Below are 14,731 nucleotides of genomic sequence, written 5' to 3'. Positions count from 1 at the left end.
TTCAAGTGTAAGGTAATAGGGGTCAGCACTAGGGTGGTGGTAGTATCAGAAGAGAGGAGATATATTCAAGAGATGTTGCAAAAGTAAAAGCTGTCAGTCCTTAGCAACAGACTGGATTTGGGGGGAGAAAGATAGTAAGGAGTCGAGGAAGAGACCTAGATTGTGAACCTGAGGGACTAAGAGAATGATGGTGCTTTTGACAGAAATAGATAATTTTTGGAGGGAGAGAAGGTTTAGGGGTAAAGATAAAAGTTCAGTTTTGGACACTCTTGAGTTTAAGATGGCTACTAGATGTTCTGTTCAAGATGTCTGAAAGGTAGTTGAAGCTTCAAAGTTGGGAGATCAACAGGAGATTAGGGCAAGCCAGCACAGAGATGATAATTAAATCCAGAAAAGCTGATGACAACTCCAAATGAAGTGATCTAAAGGGAGAAGAGAGAGATAGAACCCTGAGGGATAGCTACAATTAGAGGGTGTGACTTGAATGAGGATCCAGAAAAGGAGAATCAGGAGAAAGTGATGTTCCAAAAACCTAGAGAGAAGAAGGTGATAAATAGTATTAATGCTGTTCACAAAGAACAGGAACAAGAAAACGAGCAAGGCTGGAGTAGCAGGGCTGATCACTCCTAAGACCATTTGGGGCTCTGGGACAAGAGTTCAGGAAACTAAAAATGTTAGGGGATGGCCTCAGGGGCAGCAAAGTGGTTAGCTAAGATTTAGCAAGTCATAAGCTGTGGTAGAATAAAGGAGAAGGGAATACAAAAATAGAGATTAATATAGATTTGAATTGGTCAACTAAAGGATCAAGATTGGTAAAGTGAAAAAAAAAGTAAAGCTAGAACAGGGGTGGGAAATTACTGAAGGGTGGGAAAAAAAGAAAGTCACAATGAAGACAAAGAATAGTATTAGGTGGAGAGCTTCAGAGTCCTAATTATGGAAGTTTAACATATGTGGATAATACTGAGACCAAGGGTATGACAATTTCTGGATACAGGTAAAGTGGAAAAGAATAGATCATAGGGCTGAGGAGGGTGAGGAACTGAGAAGTAGGGATGCTAACCGAGAACATCAACATGTATGTTCTCTAGTAAAAAGGCAGGATTTGGGATTTTGGATAAAATTCCTTGAATGACCTGTTGACTGAAAGGTAATAGCTGTTCACATCTGGACTAGGTAATAAATGTGGACAGAGTAAACCTTTATGGGTGGTTGCATGGCAGTAGGGAAGGGAGCCCCTAAATAGCAATGGTGAATAAGGTAAAGTCAGTTTGCCCTCCTTGACCAAAGTGTCAGAGAGTATCAAAAAAAATCTATAAGTGGTAACAGAAATGATAAGCCAGGTTGTGGGTCACAAAGGGAAGCAATCTGTGAGAGCTAGATGATGGATCATAATGTAATTGGCAATCTAATACAGGCAAACATACAAAACATCCTCCTGCCAAATATACTTGATTCTGGGTAGATCACTGTCACTAGTTACCCTTTTTACTCAAATAATGACAGCTATGTTTGAAATGTATGTAACTCCCAACTAACTTTCACAGAATTCATAAGCTCAATATGACAAAAAAGGAAAATGATCAATGTTGATAGAGTTGTGAACTGATCCAACCTTTCTGGAGAGGAATTTGGAATTATGTCCAAAGGGTAATAAAACTATGCATACCCTTTGATCCTATAATACCATTTCTAGGTCTGAATCCCAAAGAAATCACAGACCCCACATGTTCTAATCTATTTATAAAGCTCTTTAGTGGTAACAAAGAATTGGAAATTGAGGAGATGCCCATTAATTGGGGAATGGTTGAACAAACTGTGGTATATGAATGTGATGAAATACTATTTTTCTATAAGAAATGATGAGCAGGTAAATTTCAGAAAAACCTGGAAAGACTTACTGAGCTGATGCTAAGTGAAGTGTGCAGAACCAGAAGTTCACTGTACACATTAACATTGGGTGATGACAATTATGATGGATTTGCTCGTTTCAGCAGTAGAATAATCAAAGAGAATTCTAAAGGACTTATGATGGAAAATACGATCCCCATCCAGAGAAGGATCTATGGAGTCTGAATGTAAACCAAAGCATATTATTTTCAATTTTTAAAATTTGTTTTATATATTATGTTTTTTCCTCTCTCATGGTTTTTTCTTTCCTTTTTGACTTGATTCTTATTTCACATCATGATTAATATGGATATATGTTTAACATATATAACCTATATTAAACATAGTTATACATGTATAACCTATATTGGAGAGAATAAATGTGAAACTCAAAACCTTACAAAGAATGATTGTTGAAAACTATCTTTGTATGTAATTGGAAAAAATAAGGTTTTAAATAATAATATTGATAAAAGAATTCATAGACTCATAGATTCAAAAGGGACCTTTAGAGGGCATCTCTTCTAAACCTTTCATTTCACATGAGCACACTGAGGCTCAAAGAAATTAGTCCATGGTTATATATATATATATATATATATATATATATATATATATAGTGCAGAAGAGAGATTAAAATCCAGGGACTTTCTCTGACTCCAAATCAACTACATTGTCTCCTTTAATAACTCAATTCAACTTAAAGTCATACTAATTATTACTAATAGTATTGTCTAAGTGACTGTGCTCAGGAATTCTCAGCCTGCTAGGGAGTACAGACATTCTAAGCATCATTTTTCTAAAAACCAAAATTGTACATAATATATGTACATATATTTGGATGTAAGAACTGCTAAGAAATTACCTTAAAAAAAGTTTTTTTTTTTTAAAAAAATAAGGTGAAGGGAAGGCACATTTGGGGCAAGATGACATCTAGCTTCCTACACTATTAGGACACAAATTACTAGAGAATCAGAAACTCTAAGGCCCTTTTCTATAATACCATTTTTAAATCATAACAACATATTATATAATTTACTACATAAAGGCTGTAATCTGCACTGGTGGAATGAATATCCAGGTGGAAGAGCTTGTGGATTCTTAAAGGTATTCTATCTGTAGGAGGCTAGGTTTTTGATGACCTGGTTTTACCTACAAAGTCATCCCTCCACCTCAAAATTTAAGGAAAGATTCCAGATTCTGAAGGTACAGAAGGGATACATTTGATTATGCTTGCCCTGAACAGTATAAATAATGGTAGGCTGTATAGGAGTCCCTTCTTCATCTTCATCAAAAAAGAAAACTGGGCTCTACAAAGGACAGAGCACAGACCAGTCAAGGTCAGGTCATGCACCCTCTCTTTGTATCCAGGTCCATCCTCTTTGCATTCTGTTTTTGAAAGATGGCACATAAAATATGCTCAAGTCCAAAGAGTAAGGATTGGCCTATGAATCCCAGATTTATCCTTTAGTCATAAACTCCAGAAAGCAACAATATTTAAGGTTTTGAATATCTACCAGAAGTCAACATATGTTAAGTCAATGGTCCACCAGTTAAATAGAATGGTTTTTTTTTTTTTTGACAATGTTTAAAGTAGGAATATCTGATGTTACAGACTGGTTAGCTTTACAAGTCCATGATGCTGCAAAATACCAGCAGTCACAGAAAGATTGACTGGATAGATCAAATAATCTGATAATATGTTCTATGCAAGGGTTCATTTAAAACATCAAAAAAGTAACTGTTTTATGATAATCTATACCCTGTGCTTAAAAATATAATTTTGGTGGGCAAAACTATACCTAGCATTCCCTATGAAAAATAACTAAGAAGTAAAAATACCTTAAAAACAAGTAACATAAAAATCTTTTATAGTTAAAACAAGAAAATTATATCAGAAAAGTCTGTTAACAATTTACCTCTTTGGAGAAGTGAAAAAACTTTGGTTTGCAATCCTCTGTTATATTTGAAATCTGGGAAAGAGCAGAGGAGAAGAAAAATGGGAAACCAAAAGTTAACGATTTAGTAAACTAGTATATTCCTAACAATCAAAATTTATATCAATAGTGTTTTAGAGATGTTTGGTTCCTGGGATTATCACAACATTCAAGATATTACCTATAATTATTACCATTCATCAAAAAAGAAAATTGGGCTTTACAGAGGACAGAACAAAGACCAGCCAAGGTCAGGTCATGTACCTCTCGGTATCCAGGTCCACCCTTTTTGCATCCTGTTTTTGAAGGATGGCATATGAAATATGCTCAAGCCCAAAGAGTAAGGATCGGCCTATGAATGCCAGATTTATCCTTCAGTTTTTGAATTCCAGTTTTTAAAACAATGAGAGAGAAATCATAAAAAAAGAAAGAAGAGCCACCTATACTAAAATATTTATAGTAATTCTTTGTGTGGTGGCAAATAATTGGAAATTGAAGGGCTACCCATCAACTGGGGAATAGCTAAAAAAAGTTGTGGTATATGAATGTGATGAAATACTCTTGTTTTATAAGAAATGATGTGCAGGTGAATTTCAGGAAAACATGTAAAAATTTACATGAATTGATGCTGAGTAAAGTGTGCAGAGCCAGGAGATCACTGTACACAGTGATAGCATCATTGTGGGTTGATCAATTATCATAGTCTAAGCTTTTTTTTTTTTTAGCAATACAGAAGATTAAAGACGATTTTGAAAGATTGATGATGGACCCTTTTGTTTTTTCCTTTTGTTCTGATTTTTATTTCACCACATGACCAATATAGAAATATGTTTAACACAACTGTGTATATATAAGCTAAATTAGGTTTCTTGCTGTGTTGAGGAGAGAAAGGAGAAAGAGAGAAAATTTTGCAAAAATAAATTTGAAAAAGTATCTTTACATGTAATTGGAAATTTAAAATGGTATTAGTAAGTTAAAAAAATGAAAAATGAGATGTAGGAGTTTTTTTGCTAATTATAAAAGTAAACATTATTACCGTGACTTTTCTTGTCAGATTAAAATAAGAATTCTTAAAATTCTACAAAATACAACTAGATCATTACCTGGAAGAATTCCCCTCTATGGCTGGGTGTCAGTGGACAAGGAATAGACCATTTTTTCATTATAACCTGTAGGATGAAAAAAAACTTAAGTACCTGGATTGTACTTACAAAATTTCATGAAACACATTACTTAAAAGAGATCAAAGCAGTGGCAAGCCAAAGGAGAGATTCTATTTAGTTTTATTTTCTTCTAAATTAAATTATACAGTTAAGGGTATTACAGTTAATGAATATTCTCTCCATCTAACTAACCAAAGCTGATGAACCAGGCTACGGCTATCTCCTCAGGTGAGGTACTTCACATTTGATAAGACCTTACACAATTAAAAACTGTGGGGAAACTACCATTATGGTCAGTTAAGCTTGGTAATTCTTGTTAGTATTCCCTGAGATTAAGTTCATGCATTGTATCTAAGAAAATTCAACCTTCAGCCCTGCCATACAGAGATCTGAAGTGTAGGCATGTAGGTGAGAGGGAATTTAATGAAAAATGATTAAACATCTCCCTGGATGCTCTACTCATAATCCCTTGGTTAGATAGTGAATACTACAGAAACTTCTAATGAATGAATGTGGAGACAGCTGCTTGGGACAGGAGCACAAGATCTTAAGATAGGGGAAGAGTAAACACTTTCCAGGTTGAGGTGGATATGAACATAGGTCATTTTCTTTGTCTAAGATAGGTGAATTGAAATCCAAAGGGAATATGTCTCTAAAACATTGTGAATGAGCTAAGTAAACCTAGCTAGAAAAATATTTTTTTAAAAGAAATATGAAAAGAAATTCAGGGAAATTCTTTCCCAGGAGGGTCTAATGAGAATTTTTCACAATTATACTTTTTTTTTTTGTATAGCCATGCTGTACTTGCTCAATAGTTATGATTGTATCAGCACAATCACTATAGACCTGGATTTGGGGGAATAAGTACCCTGTAAATAATTGTTTCAGACTGATATCCAGTATACAAAAGGCCAAGGGAATATAAAGAAAGAGACCTGTGCTATGCAGGAAATAAATAAAAAAATAAACAGTATTTCTCTCTGATATTTATTTAGCCAATCAAAGATTAATGTAATGCTAATACAAGTTTCAAGCAAAACTCACTTAACTTCTTTGGAATAAAATAAACCAATGAAGAGGCATGCTTAGATCTGATAGAAAAAAGGTGAGAAGTGTGAATGATATGAAAAAGTTGCTTTGATATTACAATATTTGATTTATGAAGAGAAGGCAAAAAAAAAAGACAATAATTAGTCAATTCCATTTAAAACAGGTCAGGGTGATTATGAGTGCTGTGAGCAAGAGAAACAAGATTTTAGAAAGCAAGGATGTCATACCTATCTTTATCCTCCAACACTCTCTCATTCCATCTGTGTAAGTTATCTTACTCCTTCTGGGAAAGGCGAAGGTTACTTTATGGCATTGATAACTTAGCTAATGTTGATTAAAATAGCTGAGTAGGTGGTAATAGGAAAATTTATCCTCAACTCCTAACCTCTGCAACATATTCACCTCTTACCTATCGGATTACCTCTGACTTTGACAGATGCTTTCTTGTTCATTTCTCTCTCTCTCTCTTCTCTCCACATAGGATATCATACCCTTACCTTTCTTTGGATCTCCTCAAAGGAATGTAAATTCTGATCACTGAAACCTCACAAGACATCTAGGATTTTACCAACTAGATTTCTTTCTTAAGGACCAGGACTTAAACCCAAAGCAATAGCCAACGAAAGGACCTAAATAAACCCCCACTTAGTCTTTATTTGGGCCCAAAGTTGAAAGGTTCAGAGTGAATATGAATAGCATTTGTTTCCATTGTGGCCGGAAACCCTGAGGGTCTTCTCTGCACAGATAAATTTTTTTTTAACCAAGTAAAAGAGGTCATTCTTTGCCTCATTTCTTTCTTTACCAAGTCTTAACCACTTGAATAGGCATTGCCTCAGTCAAACTGAAACCTGTTGAGGACCTTATTAAAAAAAACCAAGGTCTTCTACTCCACTCAGGAGCATCTATAATCATCCTGATCCACTGGACCCAGAGAGCTCTGGAGGAGTAGGTGACTTTGCATAGCCCTCCCTCACTTAAATCCAATTCATGTTGGATTTAAATCCAATTTGCATGTTATGACATTACTTCCATGATGTCATGGTCCTCTTTAAGAACCAATGACAAACAACAACAACAAGATTAGCTTTAGCTTTTGGCAGATACTCTTTTTTTTCTTTTTTTTTATTAAAGATATTGAGTTTTACAATCTCCCCCCCCCCCCCAATCTTACTTCCCTCCCCTATGGAAGGAAATCTGACAGTCTTTATTTTGTTTCCATGTTGTACATTGATGCAAATTGAGTGTGATGAGAGAGAAATCATATCCTTAAGGAAGAGACAAAAAGTCTAAGAGATAACAAGATCAGATAATAAGATACCTGGTTTTTTTCCCTAAATTAAAGGGAATAGTTCTTGAACTTTGTTCAAACTCCTCGGCTCTTTATCTGGATACAGATGTTGGCAGATACTCTTGATAAAGGCTCTACATCTCAGGTGATGAGCATTGAGTAAAACTCAGATCCCCCAACTTTTTATTTGGGGTAACAGAGTTGAACAAGATAGCAGGCATAGATGGGCATTACCTTTGCACCCAAACCAACCCTTCTCCATTTTTCCTATTCCTGTCACCCAAACTCACCCTTCTCCATCTTTCCTATTCCATCACCCTCCTGGTCATCCAAGTTTACAACCTTAGCGACATCTTCAGTTTTCTTAATCTCCTTCATCCCACAAATCTAATCAGTTTCCATGTCTTTCATGTCTACCTTTAAAACCCTGTCTTTTTCTTTACTGACAGCTATCACATCTTAACCTCTCACTTGAACTATGCAATAGTCTTCTAATAGGTTTCCCTACTTCATCACTCTCTTCTTGAAATACTACCCCCATAAAAACCACCAAGGTGATTTTCTGAAGCTAAGATCTGATGAAATCAGTTTTCTACTCAAATTCCAGTAGTTCCCTATAGACTCCAGCATAAAATATTGCTTCATTTTTATCTCATCCTTTTCAAATTTCTATTTTAGTAAGCTTTATAAATTATATAATTACTACTGCAGCAGTAAGGAATATAATTTATTAAGAGGCAAATAATCACATACTGGAAGTGTGTGCTCAAAAAATTTTTATTCATAGGTGCATGATCAAAATATTTTGGAGCAGAAATAAATTAGGAATAAAAAATCAAGGCATGAAAAATATACAATTTTATGGAGGATGAAAACCAAAATGAAGCAAACAGAATCTGTAAAATAGTCCTAGTTAAGTTATAAAAAGAAAAAAATCAGGGAGACAGAAAATAAAGAATTGGGAATAACTCAAGTTATTTGTTATCATGTCTAAAATATACTCTCCTTTATCTATAGAAATCCTTTACAAAATTCCAGTTTCAGTTCAATTCCCACTGATTTTATACAATGATTTTTTCTCCTCTGAATCACTTATAACTTATACTACACACGATATCACATAATCATATGATTTTGTTATTCTGATCGTTTCATATGCATAAGTCATATGCATAAGTGAATTAAAGTTCCAAGAGAAGGACCAATTTTATACTTCTGTATTCCTATGGCTTTTAAATTCAACACTGAATACCCAGAAAAAGGATGTATATTGATGGACTGATTGTAAAAAAATTTTATAGTTCTAGTTCTTTCCTACTTCTACTATTAACTTATTTAAATGTTGTTTTTAATAATGAGCTTTGTATTAACATGTAAATTTTAAAATAATGTTAATCTAAGAGATCAAGAATCAAATTACCAGCTATATGACTGGTAGAAACTGGAATTTTGAGGCAATTACATGGTAAAATTAATCTTTTTTAACCATATAAATGTTCACAGACAAAAAAAGGGACAAAAATCAACTAGAAAAACTCTGAGAGAAGGAAGATGTAAAGATAATCACTTCTTTGTTCTACTATATAGTTTGGGTTAAGAAATTTCCATTTTTATTATATCACTGATTTAAAAATAATTTTAGAGTTTTGATATGAAAATATAGAGAAATCGATCCTTCAAAAAACTTGACTTTTCTATCCACCATTAAATATACTAAATGAATATACTAAATATACTAAAATATACTAAAATGAATTCACCAAATAAAGGACATAAATCTTTTTTTTAAAAGTACAGTATTTTTTATTGTCCTATTGCAAACCAAATTAAAATTTTGCTCATAAGCAAAAATCTGAACAGATGGTTCCTAAGATTACTATAAATGTAGAATAAGGGTATTAATTCCATATGACTGCTCCAGTTAGAAATCTGGACCAAATTAGAGCATATATGCCATGACAGAAATTAATGCTGTAAAAACTGCAGTGGGCATAGCTTACCAATATATTTCACCTGTTTCAAACTATTAACTATGAAAACTAAATCAAAATAATACAACTTCCGATTTTTTTCATCAATATAATTATTTCTTTAATATTCACAAGCATACATCTATATGCACTGGGTTCTACCTACTTCAACAGAATTAAGAACTCTGGCCATAATGATATTAGGATAAACATATTTCTTCACTGTAAGGACTGGTATTTATTAATTTAAATATATCTGGAGGTGAGAGCATAAAAGATTTAGAGCTAGAAGAGCCTTATGTTATATCAAGTCCAATCCCATCATGTTTCAGATGAAAACTTGAGACCCAGAAACATTAAGTAAACTGATTCAGGTCACACAGATAAGTAAGAAGCATGGGGAAAATGGAATAAATATGTAAGAGCACCATGTAAAATGATTAAATATAAAACTGTTTTATAGAAATATTCAAATTAAAAAATCATAAACATATAGTGCTTTGGCTCCTGGGATCATATTTCTTTCTCTGAGCAAAACTATTTTATCCTTTATTTCAATCACCAAAATAATGATCTGATCAAATTGGTATAAATATTGGATTATTTCATTCATTCACTTATTTGTATAGACTTTTTTATATTTATATTTTTTAAATTTTACAATTTTCTCCCAAACTCGCTTCCCTCCCCCCACCCCACCCCCCACAGAATGTGTTGAGAGAAAAATCATACCCTTAAGGAAAAAATAAACTATGAAGGATAGCAAAATTACATAATACATAAGATAACTTTCTTTTTAAAAACTGAAAGTAATAGTCTTTGGTCTTTGTTTAAATTCCACAATTCTTTCTCTGGATACAGATGGTATTCTCCATCTCAGATGCCCTAAAATTGTCCCTGATTATTGCACTGATGAAATGTGCAAATCCATTAAGGTTGATCATCAACTCCATGTTGCTGTTATAGTGTACTGGGTTATTTTTAACAACTCTTTAGGACAGGCTTTGCTGTTTTTTTTTTTTTTTTTTTTTTTTAACTTTTTATGAAGTAAAATGTCCACATTTTATCTATTTGTAAAACAGAATTTTGGTAACTGGTTATAAAAAGAAAAAAAATTACCAAGCTTATGAAAAGTATATTTAGATATATATCTTCTTGCAAACTATTAAATAATTAATCCTACTAAGTTTAACTCTTGGATACTCACAATGAAGTATATAGATGCAAAGGAAAATAAAGGAAGATTTTCTAAAGTGCATGAAATACTGTCTTTCAAATATTAAAATCTATTTATGTTGCTCAAGAGAAGTTTTAATTTTCCTTTGGATCGACATTTTTAGCCATGTTGAACCATCCAAGTTTGTCTTACATAAGTGACATAAATTTAGATGGAATTAACTCATTTTTTTAGCCACTCTGAAAATTTAGAGCTTAAAAACTTTAAGATAAAGAACCACATTTTAGAAGTAAAAAAAAAAAAATTCTTTGTGGTGGAGGCAACACAACTAGCTCAAAAAATAAGCTCCCCCAAGAATCTATTTATATGGTAGGAGTAAACCAAACTTGTGCAGAAAAATTTAGAAGTTCCTAGTTCCATGGTCAAACCATGTGGTCAGAGTTTCTGAAATCTGGTTTCACTGATCACACACCTGTGCCAAATGAACTTTTTCATTATGTTCTGTTGACCATAGTGTTATAGACAACTACTTTAATCCTCCAACACATCTTACTTTTCTTTGGACAAGAGAGGAAACACATATATACTTATTTTATCTAAGGCTTTTGAGAATATTTGTATATAAGAAAATGTAGGCAATTGGATACATTTCTTGTGACCTGATACTAGCTTTACCTTCTTGTTTAGTCAGTCAAAAGAATCAGATTTATTATCCTACTTAAGGAAAAATAAAAGTGATTATAGAAAGAGGTAAGGTATTTGAGAGTTAATAAGGAAGAATCCTGGGGTGTACATTCAACATAAGACAGAAGTAAATAAAAAGCAAGAACAATGAGGTCAGTTTTAAAGAGGGAAGATAAGCAGTCCACTGATGTTTTAAACTTACCACAAGAGCAAAGAACGCCTTAAAGAAAAATGATAAACTACTTGTGTAGCCAAGAAAGCCTGTAAAATAACAGTAAAATAAAAAGCAATTTATAAGGAAAGTGATCCTAATGTACAGCTAAAGCTATATGTCACGGGCATGTTTTCTATTACAGTTGCTTGGTATCTGGAGCTTAGAGCTCAGAATAACAACATTCCAACTGCCTGTCACAGATCATTTATGTAGTTTTGTAGGGCAGAATTGGAACTGGCTTACCACTAATGGCACACTATAAGGAAAGGCTGCTCTTTAATGTTCCGCTGTAAAGATTTTATTTTCGTATGGCAGACAAAATACTACTGCAACCCAAGTAACAGGGTAACTAGGCAGGACTACAGCAGAATCATTTACAATAAATTCAAGTTACAAAGACTTCTCCTCCCCTCATGCTAAAATATCTAGTCCAGTGAAAATTAAGCCTATTGGTAATTTATTGTCAAATTGGTCAAATAATACTATCTCCCATTCTAAAATGACTTACCTAACTTAGGAAGAAGTGAGAGGGGAAAAACAATGCAGACACATATAATTATCAGCAGTATTCTTCCATCAAGATACCAAGACCTATTGGGAAAAAAATGTAACTAATTTTAGGCAAGAGTACAGAATAGAAAAAAAAACATGTTCTGATATAATCATTCAATGGAAAAACACACTTAAAAATGGTCCTACTTTCTTATTCATAATTTATATTTTAGAAAAGCATGAGAATGGGACACTGTGATCTCAAAACTCTAGCAGGTTCTATCTTGCTGGAAAGATGGAGAATACGGTCCTAGTAACAGACTAAGTCTATTTTTCCAAGGACCAGAGAGGTCAGTGCAAAAAGACTTATTATTTGATGATGACTTTTCTTTTGGCCATGGCAACCTATAAAACTAAGAAAATTACAAAATAGCCTGAGGTATTATATAATTCTCCCCCCCACCCACCCATATGCTTCTGCAATAATAGTGAGAGAATGCTGGGAAAAGAGGTCAACAGGGCTAAGAATAATAAATAAAAAGAAAAGGGCTAAGAACCATAGTTAATACTATCTATAGAGGCAGCTAGGTGGCTCAGTGGATAGACCACCGTCCTAGGAGTCAGGAGGACCTGAGTTCAAATGTGATCTCAGACACCTTATAATTACCCAGCTGTGTGACCTTGAGCAAGTCATTTAACCCCATTGCCTTGCAAAAACAAACTAATCAAACCAAATACTAACTATAAACTTTAATTTGACTATTGATACTCTAAAATGCAAAATCCTTATCCAGTGTCCAATGACTGAATAGGCTGCTAAGGAGTCTCAACTGTTTATTCTTTGCAAGGCAATGGGGTTAAGTGACTTGCCCAAAGTCATACAGCTAAGTAATCATTAAGTGCATGAGGTGGAATTTGAACTCAGGTCCTCCTGAGTCTACGGTTTATGTTCTATTCACTGTGCCCCCTAACAGCCCCTATCATATCATTTTTGACATTTTTTGATATGAACAAATTTAGATGCATGTTGCAACTTGCATCTAAATGGATGGGTCACAAGTATTCTTCAGAGATGCAAAGAAAGGAATTGGTGGGGCAGGATTTATCATAATCCAAAGGCAACCAGAAATTGTTTCATGGGGATAGCAGCTCATCAGGTATTTCATCTAAAGAGAAATGCTTTCTCTTTTTTTATTTTTTAAAATTTTACAATTTTCCCCTCCCCCCACAGAAGGCAGTCTGATAGTCTTTACATTGTTTCCATGCTATACACTGATCAAAATTGAATTGAGGAGGGGCACGGCTAGGTGGAGTAGTGGATAAAGCACCTGCCCTGGAGTCAGGAGTACCTGCCTTCAAATCAGGTTTCAGACACTTAATAATTACCTAGCTGTGTGGCCTTGGGCAAGACACTTAAACCCTGTTTGCCTAAAAATAAATAAAAATAAATTCAATTGAGGGAGCACTCATATCCTTAAAGAAAAAATAAAATATAAGAGAGAGCAAAATTACATGATACCTTTTTTTCAAATTAAAGGTAATAGTCTTTGGTAAAGATAATTATTTTCAAAAAAAAAACTACCATGAAAATAACTTGCTGCTTATGAAAACATAAATTGTGAAGAAAGATATAATTTTCCAAATTAAATCAGCATCCCATTCTAGTACTTGTTCACTTCATGTAAAGGTGAGAAAAGGTGAGGATGAAGAAAAATATATGTGAAAACACAGTTCAGGTTTGTGAGGCAATCCCCAAAAGACTTGTAGATTACATTGAAGACTCATATTTATATATCAAAAAAAAATTTTTTTTCAAAAAATGAATTGGTATGCACTGGACATGGAAAGCACAGAATAGCACTGCAGAAATTAAAATAGCTTGACAGGAACAGACTTGCTATTGATGTAAGAATCATTCCAGAATAGCCTTTTGGATACATTCAGGCCATCAGCTGTGTCAGTGCTAAAATCATAATTGGTAAAAAAAAAATTAAAATATTGAAAAATGTTAATTGAAAAAATAAATTCTGACCTTTTTAAACAAGCAATTAATAATTAAAAATGGTAAAGGTGAAAAGACAAATGACATCCACAGTAATATAAAAATTTTATGCAGACATGTAACAAATATAAATCAACTATTATGGTAAAGACACTCAAAATGCCCAGAAAGTACAGTTTATTAGCAAACATCATATTTACTTGTCAGACATATAGTGAGAGTTTTCAAAGGCAGTCATTCCAAGAGTTTTAAGAATGAAAATAGAAAATGAAATTTCAATTAACTGAATGAAAAATGAAAAAAATATTTTTTAACAATCTCTTTTCTCCAACAAGGACAGTAGAATCACCATGCCTGGACCCTAAGGTGCACTGGAGTCAATTGTTCTTGGAGCTCCAAGAGTCACTTGTTAAAAGGTCAATGTGGGCAGCTGAACTTTGGGAATCAGTTTAAAATATTTCATTTTCCCCAATCACATGTAAATATATTTTTAATATTCATTTTGTAAAAAAAATTTGAGCTTCAAACTTTCTCGCTCCTTCCCTTACCTCATCCCTCCCTGAGGTTGATACAGGTTATATAATCATGCAAAACACATTTCCATATTAGTCATGTTGTGAAAGAAGACAGACCCAAAGGGAAAAAAAAAACATAAAAAAGTGAAAAATCATATGCTTTCATATGAATTCATACTCAATAAGTTCTTTCTCTAGATCTTTTCCCTCCCAAGTCCTTAAGAACAGTTACTGCCACAAATCAAGATTTGATTTATTATTCTGTTGATGGTCAAGACTTAAGAATGTGTTAATAATGCAGATTAACATTAAAAGTATGAATACATATATTTTTCTTTTTCTAGAGATCTCT

General features: G+C 33.4%; 1 protein-coding gene across 1 annotated transcript in view; it reads right to left on the bottom strand.

The window, feature by feature from the left end:
- Positions 1 to 14,731, bottom strand: part of SLC38A6 (solute carrier family 38 member 6) — a 74,572-nt gene that overhangs the window by 16,236 nt on the left and 43,605 nt on the right. Inside the window, exons 7-10 of the mRNA XM_074235953.1 lie at positions 11,879 to 11,961; positions 11,359 to 11,417; positions 4,928 to 4,993; positions 3,807 to 3,860 (exon numbers count right to left, since the gene is read on the bottom strand). Coding sequence (XP_074092054.1) covers positions 3,807 to 3,860; positions 4,928 to 4,993; positions 11,359 to 11,417; positions 11,879 to 11,961 — 262 coding nt within the window. The remainder of the gene's footprint in view (positions 1 to 3,806; positions 3,861 to 4,927; positions 4,994 to 11,358; positions 11,418 to 11,878; positions 11,962 to 14,731) is intronic.

The sequence above is a fragment of the Macrotis lagotis genome, chromosome 4 (assembly GCF_037893015.1).
Source record: "Macrotis lagotis isolate mMagLag1 chromosome 4, bilby.v1.9.chrom.fasta, whole genome shotgun sequence".
Classification (NCBI taxonomy): domain Eukaryota; kingdom Metazoa; phylum Chordata; class Mammalia; order Peramelemorphia; family Peramelidae; genus Macrotis; species Macrotis lagotis.
Note: the sequence above shows the minus strand (reverse complement) of the source record. Positions and strands in the feature narration are given on the sequence as shown.